Source organism: Kalmanozyma brasiliensis (assembly GCF_000497045.1).
Source record: "Kalmanozyma brasiliensis GHG001 unplaced genomic scaffold PSEUBRA_SCAF3, whole genome shotgun sequence".
Taxonomy (NCBI): domain Eukaryota; kingdom Fungi; phylum Basidiomycota; class Ustilaginomycetes; order Ustilaginales; genus Kalmanozyma; species Kalmanozyma brasiliensis.
In genome coordinates, this window is record NW_015961970.1 from 926811 (window position 1) to 941225 (window position 14415).

At 57.9% G+C, this 14415-nt stretch overlaps 4 protein-coding genes across 4 annotated transcripts; 2 read left to right on the forward strand and 2 right to left on the reverse strand.

Annotated features, from left to right (window-relative positions):
- Positions 1-713: 713 nt before the first annotated feature.
- On the reverse strand, positions 714-4418 carry PSEUBRA_004221 (Peptidase S16, lon N-terminal; the record flags this gene model as incomplete). Its single annotated transcript, XM_016437781.1, has 1 exon — positions 714-4418. One exon carries the CDS (start codon positions 4416-4418, stop codon positions 714-716), a length of 3705 nt encoding a protein of 1234 aa, XP_016291321.1.
- Positions 4419-5471: 1053 nt separating this feature from the next.
- Positions 5472-9872, forward strand: PSEUBRA_004222 (putative 5-3 exonuclease; the record flags this gene model as incomplete). Its single annotated transcript, XM_059465250.1, has 1 exon — positions 5472-9872. One exon carries the CDS (start codon positions 5472-5474, stop codon positions 9870-9872), a length of 4401 nt encoding a protein of 1466 aa, XP_059321501.1.
- A 530-nt stretch (positions 9873-10402) lies between these two features.
- On the forward strand, positions 10403-11609 carry PSEUBRA_004223 (Alcohol dehydrogenase, C-terminal; the record flags this gene model as incomplete). The annotated part of the gene is made up of 2 exons (XM_016437772.2): positions 10403-10565; positions 10642-11609. The coding sequence occupies 2 exons, from the start codon at positions 10403-10405 to the stop codon at positions 11607-11609; spliced, it is 1131 nt and encodes a 376-aa protein (XP_016291322.2).
- Positions 11610-11888: 279 nt separating this feature from the next.
- PSEUBRA_004224 (uncharacterized protein) lies at positions 11889-12339 on the reverse strand (the record flags this gene model as incomplete). The annotated part of the gene is made up of 2 exons (XM_016437788.1): positions 11889-12140; positions 12337-12339. The coding sequence occupies 2 exons, from the start codon at positions 12337-12339 to the stop codon at positions 11889-11891; spliced, it is 255 nt and encodes an 84-aa protein (XP_016291323.1).
- Positions 12340-14415: the final 2076 nt, after the last annotated feature.

The following is a 14415-nucleotide window of genomic DNA, read 5'->3' on the forward strand; positions in this document are numbered from 1 at the left end:
AGAGGCTGTGATCGTCGTCGTGATGAGTGAAGCTTGGTGGAATGTCGTCGTCGGGGCAAGTTAAGGTGGCAGAAGTGTGACCAAGAAAGTTGAAGGTCTTCCTGAACCCTTTGCAAACCTAAAAACTTCGCAGGCAGGAGCCAAGTTGCCGGTTAATCAGCCGTCCTGCATTGGGCTGTGGAGGGCTCGAGCGATAGCAGCTCGAGTCAGACGACATCCTTCCCAACCACCACCTCCTACAGCAACAAACGAAAATGGCCGTCCACACCTCTGAGATCATGGTCAACACCTGCATGGCCGCCACTTGTATGTGACCGCTCGACTCGTCATCTTTTAAAAAGGAGATAGGATGCTGATCCTGTCCATTTGATACGTGCAACCAGGCGACAAGTGCGGCAAGACCACCTGGCGCGGGTGCGGCAAGCACATCGACGCCGTCTTCGCCAACGTACCCGTTGAGCAGCGATGCACTTGCCCGCGATCCTAGATCGCAGCCGTCCTGCTCCTCACAAGACCATCTCCGATATGGGCGGTCGATCAGCAACTTTTCTCTCAGCATCCTCAGTTCGCACCGAATTTGCTTCTGCACAGCAAACCTTCATGGCCTCTCAACTCATTCGAGTACTCCAGTTCAATGCAGATATGTCAATTATCCAAGCGGAGACATGGTATGATGGGCGAACATGAGCGGTGTGTGTAAAGTGTGCGACGATCTAGTTGACGGGCTGATCCTGACTCGCGCCGTCATCCTCCTTGATGACGTCCTTTGGCGGTGTCGCAGCGGAGATCGACTCCTTGCGCTCCATCTCCTCCATCTCCTTGGCCTTCTCGGTCCACGGACCTTCGCCGAATGCATGGTTGAGTGCGCTCCACACATTATTGACATAGTGCACCTCCAGATCGTCCAGCACGACCTTGGGCACGTCCGCCTCGACGTTCGGCTGGTTCTGCGCAGGCAAGATCACCTTTGTGATCCCGGCCCTGTGCGCAGCGAGCAGCTTCTCCTTCAGCCCACCCACAGGTAGGACCATACCGCGCAGCGATACCTCACCCGTCATCGCCAGCGTCGGCGCAACACTTCTGTTCGTCAACAAGGACGTGAGCGATACGGTGAACGCTACACCCGCCGACGGACCTTCCTTGCCAATGGCACCCTCGGGCATGTGCAGATGCACATCCTTGTTCTCGAGCAGGTTGGCATTGGCGTCTTTGACAATGCCGAGCTCGAATGCGTTGGTCTTCATCCAAGATAGCGCGATGGAGGCAGACTCCTTGATAACATCCCCGAGCTTACCCGTGAGCTGCAGCCCGCCCTTGCCAGGCATGATGGTCGTTTCGATCGGCATGAGCGAGCCGGAGCCGTTGCCAAGGTACCCGAGGCCGGTGGAGACACCGGCGGGCATGGTCGAGGTGTAGAGACGGTCCTTGTGGTACACGGGCGGGCCGAGGTACTTGCGCAGACTGTCGATCGTAATGACCACCTCGACGTCTTTGGGCACTTCCATGGGTTGACGCTTCTCGGTCGTCACCTTGGCAGGTGCTTCCGGTGCAGCGTCTTTGCCGGGAACCTTGCCGTCTGACTTTGACTTGGACTCTGGCGCTGATGACGACGAGTCCGCGTCGGTGGTCGAGGCGGATGGCTCGGTGAAGGGCGAGGGGACCTCCTCACCGTCCACCTTGGGCGGAGTCACAGACTGCGTGGTGCTCTCTGCCGAGCCTGCCGTGGTAGCAGGCGAAGACTCGGTCTTGGCGCTGGCAAGCTCGCCCTCCTTGGGCTCGGGGAATACCGACTCGCCGTGCTCCTTGACAATGCCGAACGCAATCTTGCGGTAGACCTTCTCGAGAAGCTTGCGCAGCCCACGAACACCGCTCTCTCGTGCGTGATGCTTGATGAGGAAGTCGATGGTCTCGTCTGGCAGCTGGATGTTGGCGTTCTGCAGACCGGACGCCTCCTTGGCCTGAGGTGCGAGGTAGCCTCGTGCAATGTGTCGCTTTTCGTCGGCAGTGTAGGATGAGACTTCCATGACCTCCATACGGTCGAGCAGGGGCTGCGGGATCGTCTCGAGCGTGTTGGCCGTGCAGACGAAGAGGACGCGCGAAAGGTCTACGGGGACGTCCATGTAATGATCCAGGAAGGAACCGTTCTGTTCGGGGTCGAGCATCTCGAGCAGCGCTGAGGAAGGGTCGCCGTTGTGGCCACGTCCGATCTTGTCGACCTCGTCGATGAGGATGAGCGGGTTCTCGGTGCCGACCTTCTTGAGGGCTTGGATGGCCTTACCTGGCATGGCTCCGACATAGGTCCTTCGGTGACCTTTAATCTCGGCCACGTCGCTGAGACCTCCGACACTGAAGCGGAAGAATTGACGCTCGACAGCGCGAGCAATCGACTTTCCGATAGAAGTCTTACCGACACCTGGCGGACCCACGAGGCAGATGATCTTGCCTTCGACAGTGCCCTTGAGCTTGCCAACCGCCAAGAACTCGAGGATGCGGTCCTTGACGTCCGACAGACCGTAGTGGTCCTCATCGAGCACACCGGTCGCGTTCGAGATCGAGTAGTTCTCGGGCGAGTGGACACCCCACGGAATGCTCGTCAGCCAGTCGAGGTACCCGCGTGTAACATTGAACTCACTAGCAGCCGGCTCGAGCGTCTGGAGCTTGTTGAGCTCCTCGTCAAACACCTTGCGAACGGCCTCGGGCATGTTGAGCTGACCCGCCTTCTCTCGGAACTTTTCGACCATCTTGTCTTTGCCATCGCTCTCAATGCCGAGCTCCTTCTTGATACCCTTGAGCTGCTCCATGAGGTAGTACTCACGCTGTCGCTTCTGGATCTTGGACTCGACATCTTTGCTGATCTTGCTCTGCAGCTGAGCGTTCATGAGCTCCTTCTTGAGCACGACGAGTGCCTTCTGGAGACGCTCGCGAATGTCGAGAGCCTCGAGCACCGCCTGCAGCTCACCCACCTCGCCGGTGGAAACGGCAGCCGCAAAGTCGGCGAGCTTCTCGGGCTCCTCGAAGACGTTGCCTGCACCCTGGGAGATGGAGAAGTTGGCGATCTGGTCGCGGAAGAGCGGGTTGAGCTGTGCGATGTCCTTGAAGACGCTGATGAGCTCGGACATGACAGCACGGATGTACTGGTCGTTGCGCTTGTCGTAAGGGGCGGCGGCAAGGTTGGTGACGTTGACGAGCGAGACGGCGTAGTCTTGGAGGAACGAGGTTTGGAATGGTGCAGAGTGGGAGGGCATGTCTTGACCGTCGACGGAGGCACCTTCACCTTCAGATGCGGACTGACCTTCGGCGGCTGCTGGAGGAGCGGGCGGGGCGTTCTGCTGCATGTGGGCTGCGGAGGCGTCGTTGACTTCGGGCAAGATGCCTTCGTCTCGGGCTTCTTGCTGAATGTCGTGCACCTTGGCCATTGAAGCCGCCTTGACCGCTTCATTGGCGGCTTCATCGCTGATCGGGTTGGCGGGACCAGCGCCCTCTGTGCCCGGAGGAGGCGAGGGGATGGTCTCACCTGTTGGGGTGATCAGTTCGTCGATGCGAATGCGGCGATGCGGGTAGAGCACAGCGGTGATGCCTTCCTCATCATCGGACTTCTCCTCGCCGTCCTTGCCCTTCTTGCCGCTGCCTGTCTGGCCGCCGCCCTGAACGGGGAAGACGCTGGTGACTTGCGCGAAGACGCCGACTTTGTGCACCTTGCTGAGATCAGTGATGACGTCGGCGTCCTCTTCTTCGTCCTTGAGCAAGAAAGCACCGATGTAGGGCTGACCGCGCTTGAGTGACTCTTTAATCGCAGCGCAGACCGCTTGGTTCTTGATGACTACGGCCTTGTAGAATCCAGGGAAGAGAGGACGTCGGGTGATAGGAAGAGCGAGAACTTGAGGGTATACGGATGGAACCGTAGAGCGAGCTACCGAGTTGCCCGATCCTGATCCAGAGCCAGAGCCAGAGCCGCTAGCACCTGATCCTGAGCCTGAGCTGGCACCGGAAGCTGCAGCGCCGCCCGTCGCAGATCGAGCGCCTGAGGAAGAGGATCCGGAAGACTCGGACTTGGACTTGGACTCGTCTGGCTCCTTGCGGGGCTCTCGTTCGTTATCTACCTCGTGCTCATCACCCTCTTCTTCCTCGCCCTCTTTGAGGAGCCTGTCTATCTGCCTGGTTCTTGGGTGAGATCGTGTGGAAGAGGTGAACAAAGATCGAGCGTTGGTCGAGGCGATGGATGTGGCAGCAGCATCGAGCTCATGTGGCAGCGGTATCCTCGTCGACGCGAAGCGAGAGGTGGTGCCTTTGCGTGCTGGCGCCGCAGCGAGGGTCGAGGAGAGGGATGTGAGGCGCCGTGAGCTGGCATTGGCAGCGGTGGAGATGGATGTGCGCCAGCGAGCGGCGCTGCCGGCCGCGTACCTCTGCGAAGGGATCATCGCTGGATTCAGCACAATAGGAAGATCCGCTGAAGCGTTTAAGCTTGTAGCAAAACCGAAGTGCTGACCGTGGGAAATGAGTGGCTGTGATGAGTGTATGTAACAGAAGGTTTGCGAATGGAGTCGAGGATGAACAGGATGGGATCTTCGGAAGGGGTCCGAGAGCCGTGATTCGTGATTGGCGCAGGACTCACTTCGGTACAACCGGTGAGGATTCATTACGCAGCGCTTTGCTCAGCCGTGCGCGGTCTCGGCGAAATGCGTGGCGTCCTTCCTTTGAAATCTGGTTTTGGCTGAGTCGAACGACCTGAGCCAGAGCTCACCACCCTTCCTCCCTTTGTGTCACTGAGAAACAGCTCTCCCCTCAGACCTTCGGTGATGAGTTGCTGCACGGAATGCTCTCCTGTCAATTCTGGGAAGCTTCCAGGAACATGACGGGACCATGTCGAACTGCTCAGAGTTCGATGAAAGGCAGGCATGCTGCTCCAGACCTGGAACCCTTGAGCAGCGAGCGGTGTGACGCTTTCAGATGTGGAGTAACAAGCCTCAAAAAGGGCCACCGATCACCAATTTTCGTAACTTGTTAAAGCAGCGCCAGGAACCCCCGCGTCCGCGTCGCTTCGGCCTAAGCGCAGAAAGGCTGAGCTTCTTGGAGTGGCGGGCTGCTCCTTGCGCTGAGCCGGGGACCCTAGCGTGGTCGGATGAAGCGAAGCGACACTCCCATCGTCGCTGTTCTGCCTTTCCTCTTCCTCTCCTCATCGGCTCCTTTGCCTCCGTCCAGCAGCTCTTGTGTCGCTTTCTGTTTCGATACGTTCGATCCATTCTTTCACACGATCTGCTTCATTCCTTTCGGCTCGTCATCAGTCTTTCAACTTGTTTCCAACAACCACATTTGCTTCTCTCAGACCAGCTCGGACACCTTCATTTCAGGCCCTGTCACTCTTTCTGAAGTCACATTCTCCTGTTTCTTCAAGGCATTCCAGGCTCCTGCTATCTACAGCAGCTCTCACTCACTCTATCGGCCCCCCAGCTCGCTGAGCAACCACCGCAACCATGGGTATCCCCAAGTTCTTCCGCTTCATGTCGGAGCGCTACCCGCTCATCAGTCAACTCATCGAGGAGAACAAGATCCCCGAGTTCGACAACCTCTATCTCGATATGAACGGTATCATCCACAACTGTTCCCATCCCAACGACAATGATGCCTCGTTCCGTATCACAGAGACCCAAATATTTTTAGCCGTCTTTGCGTACATAGAGCATCTCTTCCACAAGATCAAGCCCAAGAAGGTCTTCTTCCTCGCCGTCGATGGTGTCGCCCCTCGAGCCAAGATGAACCAACAGCGTTCCCGTCGTTTCCGTACCGCAAAAGAGGCCAAGGAGATCAAGGAAAAGGCCGAGCGTCGCGGCGAGGTCCTGCCCGAGGAGGAGGCTTTCGACTCCAACTGCATCACGCCAGGCACTCCCTTCATGGCCAAGCTCTCTCAACAGCTCGAGTACTTCATCGCCAAGAAGATCACCGAAGACTCGGACTGGCGCAATGTGCAGGTCATCCTCTCGGGCCACGACGTCCCAGGCGAGGGTGAACACAAGATCATGGAGTACATTCGTCTTTGCAAGGCGCAGCCCGGCTACAACCCCAATGTCCGTCACTGTCTCTACGGTCTCGATGCCGATCTCATCATGCTGGGTCTTCTCAGCCACGACCCACATTTCTGCTTGCTTCGTGAGGAGGTCCAATTCGGCCCTCGTCGCAAGTCCAAGGGCAGCCTCGAATCGCAGAACTTCTTCCTGCTCCACCTCTCCCTCTTCCGAGAGTACCTCGACCTCGAGTTCCAGGACCTTCGCTCCTCCCTTCCCTTCCCTTACGAGTTTGAACGCATCATCGATGATTTCATCCTACTCAACATCTTTGTCGGAAACGATTTCCTTCCCCACTTGCCTGGTCTTCACATCAACGAAGGCGCCATGGATCTCCTCTTCAATATCTACAAGCAGATCCTGCCCGTCGCCGGTGGTTACCTCAACGAGAGCGGTACACTGCGTACTGATCGCCTCGAGCTCGTTCTCTCCGAGCTTTGCAACTTCGAGATGGAGCAGTTCGAACGCGACTACGGCGACACCGCCACTCACAAGGCCAAAGTCTCCAAGAAGAAGAAGGCCATCACCCAGACCAAAGCCAAGGGAGGCCTCGTCCTCACCAAAGCGCAGCGTGAACTCTTCGACAAGGTACACGCTTTCGTCATGGCTCGCAGGCACGACCCTGCGGGAGCTCCCAACGAGCTTCTGGTGCCCGCCGACCTTCCCAACAAGGACAAACGCTTCCTGGAAGACCTCGCTTCCAGCTTGAAGCTGCGCGCTTCCTTCAACAAGGTGGATCCCACTACTCAGCTCCCCGCCATCACTCTGTCCTTCCCTGCCATCGCTGCCGAAGACGACGACAGCGACGACGGCCCTTCCGACGAGGATGGCGACGACTCAGACGAAGAGTCGGACGAAGATGCCATCCGCAATGCGACCGGCGGGAACAAGGCGAATGCTCCCAAGTCGGAGTCCGACGTTGCTGTCGACCGCGTCCTGAGCCGCTATCTCAAGGCCAAAGTCGACGCCGCCAGCGACGACGAGGGCGATCCGGAGAAAGACTACAAGAAGCGCCTCGAAGCCCAGATGAACGCTTGGAAGAAGGACTACTACAAGGAAAAGCTCGAGATCGATTACAATAGCGAGGAGGACATGTCCAAGCTCGCTTTCCGCTACATCGAGGGTCTCCAATGGGTGCTCCACTACTACTACGACGGAGTTGCTTCGTGGGGCTGGTTCTACGACTACCACTATGCTCCCAAGATCTCCGACCTCAAGAACGCTGGTCAGATGAAGTTCGACTACGAGCTCGGCAAGCCTTTCCGTCCTTTCGACCAGCTCATGGGTGTCCTTCCCGCCCTCAGCAACTCGCACATCCCGACTGCCTTCCGCGACTTGATGACCGACCCCAACTCACCCATCATTGACTTCTACCCGCAGAACTTCGAAGCCGATCTCAACGGCAAGAAGCAGGACTGGGAAGCTGTTGTCAAGATTCCCTTCATCGACGAGAAGCGCTTGCTGGAGGCCCTCGACAAGCGCGAAGTCTACCTCGGCATCGAAGAGCGCAAGCGCAATGGCTTCGGCCATAGCCGCGAGTTCACCTACAATGAGAACGATGAGACGTTCTTCCCCTCAAGTCTCCCTGGCACCTTTCCCGATCTCGTCCACTGCCAAGCCACCGCAAAGAACTTTGCCTTGCCCACTCTCGATGGCCTCCACCTCGTCAAGGGCCTCACTAAGGGTGTCGAGCTCGGCGTCCGCGCCCTGGCTGGCTTCCCCTCTCTCAAGACGCTTCCTCACTACGGTCGCCTCGGCCACCATGGCGTCAACATCTTCCAGTCCGAGTCCAAAGGTGTCAGCATGGTCGTCACCATCGAGAATGCCTACGAGGATGCCAAGACCGAGGCCATCGCAGAAGCCATGATCGGCAGCCGTGCTTTCCTCAACTGGCCTTTCCTCACTGAGGGTCTCGTTGTTGCTGTCTCGGACAACCTCTTCCGCTACGAGATGGGCATGGTCGGTGGTCACCAGAAGATCATCTCCCACGCGCACCAAGGCGCCAGCCTGTCCGATTTCCACCGCAAGGCAGAGCGTGCCGAGTACCACTACAGCAAGCGAATGGGCGTGCTCATCGGTGACGTTGACGTACTCGTTCATATCCGCCCGCTGAAGGGTCTCAAGCGCCTCGACGATGGTGCCTTCATCAAGGACTACCAAGAGGACGCCAAGAAGGAGATCGACCAGGCAGTGCAGGTAACCGTGACCAACGTCGTCCACGATGACGCCCGCTTCCTCGAGTCGCCTGCCAAGCCCATCCGCGACGAGTACCCGGACAAGACCAAGGTCTTCTTCCTCGGCGCCAACGCTTACGGCACGCCAGCCCACGTCGTTGGCAGCACCGACGCCTCGCTCGCTATCGAGGTCGCCTTCTTCCCAAACCAGGCCAAGGAGAACGCCTATCTGCGCGACCTTGTCAGCAAGCGCGCTCGCCTCAATTACTACCCATCGTATCAGGTGGCCAAGAAGTGTGGCATCACCGGTCTCGCTCTTGCCAAACTTACCTCGAGCATGATGCTCTCCTGGAAGGACCAAAAGGTCAACGTGGGTCTTCGGCTCAAGTTTGAGGCCAAGGGCGAGAAGGTCCTCGGCTACTCGCGCAAGTCGGCTGCCGGCTGGGAGTTCTCCGAAAAGACGCTCGAGCTGGTCAAGGACTACGTACAGACGTTCCCTGAGATCGCACAGATGCTCAGCCACAAGTCTGGAGTTGACATCACCCGTGCTTCGCAAATTTGGGACGAGTCGGTGGTCGACGCTAAGATGGCCCAGCTCAAGGAGTGGACGAAGTCCAAGGGCATCCGCGACCTCGAGACCGTGCCGCTCTACGCCGAGCAACTCTCCAAGGAGACTGTGCAGAACATCGAAGCGTTCACCTCCCGCCTCGTAGACACACGCACCGCGATCGGTGCTGCCAGTCAGGTTAAGCGCGTCTTCATCAAGGGCATCCCTCGTACTGCCCTTCTCAAGCCCGGTCACGCCCCCTTCCGCCTGCAGGCACAGAGGTTTGAGCTCGGCGACCGCGTCATCATGGTGCAGGACAGTGGTAACGTTCCCCTGTCGGCACGTGGTGTGGTTGTCGGCATCAACAGCGACTCGCTCGAGGTCGTCTTTGACGTGCCCTTCTTGAGCGGCTCCACGCTGGGTGACCGATGTGCCCCTTACAAGGGTGCTACCGTGTCCTTCGTCAGCGTACTCAACCTGACCCAGCCTCAGTTCGTCTGCGCTGGAACCAGCGGTGTCGGCGACACCAGCGCCTCGGTTGGCAGCGCTCTCGAGAGGACGCTCGGCCCCATCGGTGGCACAGGCTCTGCGCAGAGCAACGGCAACGGTGCTCACGGCTATGGAGCTGGCAACGGCGCTTACCGTCCTCCCAACGCCTTCACCCCCAGCGCGGCCGTCCACAACGGCAACGGTACCAGCAGCACGCAGATGCTGCAGCGCCCTCAACAGCGTCACGCCGCTGTATCGCAGGATGTCGCCTTCTCCGGCGTTGCCAGCGGGTCGCACAAGCCCACGCGAGCGGCTGCTTCGACGAACCAGGTGGAAGAGATCAACCCCATCATGGCTGCGCTCGGCATCCGTCCTCCCACCAACGGCAATGGCCATGGTCCTGCTCGAGGCGCCGCACGCGGTGGGGCTCGACCTCCTCGTCCCCAACAGCCTTTCAACCAGCCGCAGGAGTCTAGCGCTCCCGCAGCTGGCGGCTTCAACGGGCCTCGCGGTCGCGGTGGTCGAGGCGGAGGACGTGGTCGTGGTGGCCCAGCCCCTCGTGGCGCTGTTCGTGGCGGCCGTGGCGGTGCTGCTGGGCAGTAAGGATGTTGTGATCTTTCGCTCCCTCGCTTGTATCGCTAGTCTCAATTGGACCGTGCTTGACCAGCAGCCGTCGACGCTGAGCCCAATCGAGGCCTTCCCAAGCTTTCCATGACCTTGTGTGCTCGCGGCCGAGATGCTGTCTGTGCTGCGTTTCATGACGCTTTTCGTGACCATCTTTTTTTTTCGGCGAATTCCCGGTGAGTTCTTTCTGTGGAGGAAGTTGAGCCGAAGACTTCTGTCGGTGAAGTAATCTTGCACCGTGCTCACGGCTATACAGACAAGAGTGCCCTCTATTGGTTGAGATCTGGCTAGCGAACAGCAGGAGCAGACAAGACAATGCATTGTCCATGATTCAGAGCGTCAGCAGAACGAAAGGCTGCAGAGCCGGTTGCTTGACGCTCCGTCAATTCCGAGCCGAGAACACCAAAAGAAACGTCGCTGTGCGGAAAGATCTACCGAGGTTGTCTGCTCTCGCAAAGGGCTTCCATCCTTGCTTCTGAGCCATCACCTACTTCGCAAGCCAAGTCAGGATGTCACTCCCAAAAACGACTCAAGCGTACAAGCTCGCATCTTTCGACAAGTCCCTCGAGGGGCTCGTCTTGGACGAGAAGGTCTCGCTGCCATCGGAGCTGGGCCCTACACAAGTGCTCGTCGAGATCCACGCTGTCTCGCTCAATGCCCGAGACTATCAGAGTACGTAGCTCTCGCACTTTCAATACACTTAGCCGTACGATCTCAGGCTGACACCTTCTCTTTCGTCAACACACAGTCGCCACGGGCACGTACCCAGCGCCCACGTCTCCACCCGTCAACCTGGTCCCTGTCTCGGATGGCGCGGGTTGCGTCCTCGCCGTTGGCTCTTCCGTCAGCACCGTCTCCGTCGATGACCGAGTGGTAACTCATCTCACTGCCGACTGGATTCACGGCGAGATGGGCAACGAGATGCAGGCCAACGCCCTCGGCGGCGGTCGCGACGGTGTTCTCGCACGTCACGTTGTCCTCGACCAATACAACGTGCTGCCCATCCCCTCGCACCTATCTTACCGCGAAGCGGCCTGTCTTCCCGTAGCAGGCCTGACCGCATTCCACTGCCTCTTTGGGCACAACACCAAGACGCTGCAGCCGGGACAGACGTTGTTGGTGGAAGGCACGGGTGGGGTGTCCATCGCCGCGCTGCAGCTGGCCCTCTCCGCGGGCGCGAGACCCATCGTCATCTCCAGCTCGGACGCCAAGTTGGCACTGGTGCAACAGCTCGGTGTGCCCAAGGAGGACTGTGTCAACTACGGCAACGACCAAAAGTGGTGGGAGACAGTTCGCTCCCTCACCCCACGCAACCAAGGGGTCGACCACACAGTCGAAATTGCCGGCGGCACCACCCTCACCCGTGCCCTGCTAGCCGCCAAGGCCGGAGGTGCAGTATGGGTTGTCGGGTATATGGACGACTATTCCCCCACCAAACAGCCCGACGACCTGCCAGACATCGCCAAAGCCATACTCTACTCTCAGGCCCAAGTGACAGGGGTCGTGTGCGGAAGCTATAGGTTGTTCCAGCAGTACCTGGATGCGCATACCGCCGCGCAGGGCAGGGTCGAGACGGGCACGGCAAAGACCAACGTGCTCAAGCCCTTCGTGGTGGATGAACAGGTGTTCGGGTTCGATCAGGCAAAGAAGGCATTCGAGACGCAAGGGTCCGGCAAGTTCGTAGGCAAGATCCTCATCGACGTCGCTTCCAAGTGAAGCGTTGTCCTCCAATATCCTTGATTTCGCTGCCTGTACTCCTCGTTCGTGACCTGCGGCTTGGTTTGAGAAACGTGAGATCGAACTCGAGGCTAATAAGTAGATTAGAAGTCAAAGGATGCATATACAGGGACGATCAAACGGAAAAGGGATCAGAAAAGGGTTCGCATTGCAGTCTTTCGAATCGTGATCCGTATGAGGCTCGTAAGCGACGGCTGGGCCGGGCACTTCCTGTTCGGAGGGGGATATCTTGAGCAACGGTGTCATGAAGGGAGGGGATCAACCGCGCGTCTTGTTCTCGCGCTCGGCCTGTCGGATGCGCTCCTCGAGCGTCTTGCTCTTGTGGAGTTGGGAGGCGGTGAGACGGTCGCGCTCGGCGTTGCCCGTGGCGCGGTCCGAGTAGCGCATGCCATCGGCGACCGAGCCCTGGTAGGACGAGGTGGTGCGGTGCAGCTCCGTGTTGTTCTTAGAGCCCGGGTTGGTATCCGTGCGCTTCATCTTCTTGCCATCGGGACTGGACATGCAGGAACCCTGTAGAGCGAGCGAACGAGGTCCAGAGGAGGGGTTGAAAGTGGGGGCAAGATGGGTGTCAGTACGGATCTTCCAGGAGCAGCAAGGGGGCTTGGACAACGATGGAGCGGCATTATTGGTGCAATCGAATCGTCTGTGGATGGTAGACTATGCGGCTTTGTGCCTCCATCGTCGTTCTGCCTTGTGCCGAACATACCATCTTGAATATAGGATGCTATCGAAGAGCTTCGAATCGGGTATGTGGATGGTGCGTGGTTGGTTGAAACTTGCGAGCAGACGAGAGCAAGTTTGTTCGGGTTGAAGTTGGCGCGGTGCGGATAGATACGTTTCGGCGAGATGGTGGTAGCAGAGAAAGGTGTCGAATAGGTGCAAGGTCGGGCTGTGCGGGGGCAGTGATAAGTCACACACACATTCAACAAGGCTGCATGCCGCTCTGTGCTCTCAGGCCATCTGAGTTTACCCTGAGATTAGAAAGGCAAACTCCACTTTCGACGCTCAGCCGCCTTTCCTTTCTCCCACGGCAGGGGTCCCTGCACTATGACCAGAGGCTAGCAGCTTGTATTCGACGGTCATTAGAAAAAGGACGCGCCAGGACGCAGATTTGAAGCTCGACTTGAAACAATAAGGCTCGATTGCAATTTCCACCTTCTCCTGCGTCGGATGCAAGGTCAGCCGCTCTGCTTTCGACCCTTTCAAAGACACCTCTCTTGCCGGGAAAGCACTGACCCGTACCGACGGTTGGGCCTCAAGCTGCAAGATGATCCCAAGCGAGGCTATGTCAGGGGTGATCCGTGGACCCGTGCCATCTTGCGATCCCGCGCTTCGACGGTCCTCAGCATCACGCCGTCTCAGGTCCTATCGCTCTATAATCCAGTTAGTCGAGAAAGACAGATCTTGCTAGGATACGTGACTATTTGCGGACAGTGACGTGCACCGCCCTGGAAGACATTGCCAAGCGTCTACGGCGCACGACAGGAAACCGCGCAAACGGAACTGGAGATCCGAACACTCGGGCTGGCTCTCGAAGCTTCTACACCAGCGGAAACGACAGGGGGCCAAGCTTGTGCGGCACAGACCCTGGAAAAGATGTCATTGCACACGAGCTTTGTTGCTTGGCGGTCAGCAAATAGGTCGAGGGTATCGGCCGGATATAAAATTCTTATTTTTTGCTTCTACCGGCGATCTCACAAGTTTTGCTTTTTCTACGATCGCCATGTGTCCTCCTCGAACGATGACGAAGACTGTGTTCTGATCGTGAATGCAAACTCGACATCTCTGCTTTCACCGTTCCCAGATCGACTCGTAGCGAGCAGAGCTTCACGAAGATCTCGGTTCGAGTTAAGACGCGGCAGGCATCGCTGCATTTGCGCCAGATGACTCATCCAGAGAGCGTTGTGAAGGCTTCCCACGAAAAGCTCACACTCAACAGCAAGAGGTTACAGCGCCGGCCGGCTCTGGGATTTGGGCCTTCAAAACTCAGCCGCAATTATGTGCCGATACATTGCCGAGTCGAAGACGTTAACTCTGCTCCAGCTGCACGACGTCTGTGATTGCGTGGCAGAGGTCGTGACACCGAAGCCAATGCTAGCACTTTCAGATCACACGTTCTAGCACTTCAGCTAGCACATATGGCTACAGAGTGGGAGCTAGGAGATGCGCGCAGCCGCGTATGACACCTATGTATGCAGAATGGCTCTGCGTTTCGTTATGGACCAAGTAAGGAGCTGTGAGCGCCAACCCTGCAGTGTTGTTCGCATTGCTTGTGGTTCGGAACGAACACCGACTCGACTCGCTCGACTGCGCACACTTGCTCTCCACGGCCTTTCGAGAACTCCCTTGAGCTTCCTGCTTGTGACGCCGCATCGGCGATTCCTGTTGTGTGAAGCGCTGTAGATGCAGGTTGGTCTACGATATCTCCAGATGCCACAGGGTTTGCATTCCTACCGTCGGTCCTCCTTCGTGATCAGCAACCATTTCTCGATCTGACCAGCCGAGTCTCATTGCTGGAAGCAGCTGTCTCCTCACGGGCACGTCGATCGCTTGCAACAGCTAACGATCAATATCGCCCCCGCCCTTCATTGCAACGATGTGAGATCCGCGTACCAATTGGCATTCTCGGGCGACTCTGTTTCACGACACTCGGACCCCGGCTTGAAGAATGTTCGACCAGAGAGAACAGCTTTCACGAACCAAGGCATGTGGAATCTAGCAGTCCTATGGATGGATACGGCCGTTCCGCTCCGACTTGTTGCTCGTTCCAGAAGCAGCAAGACCG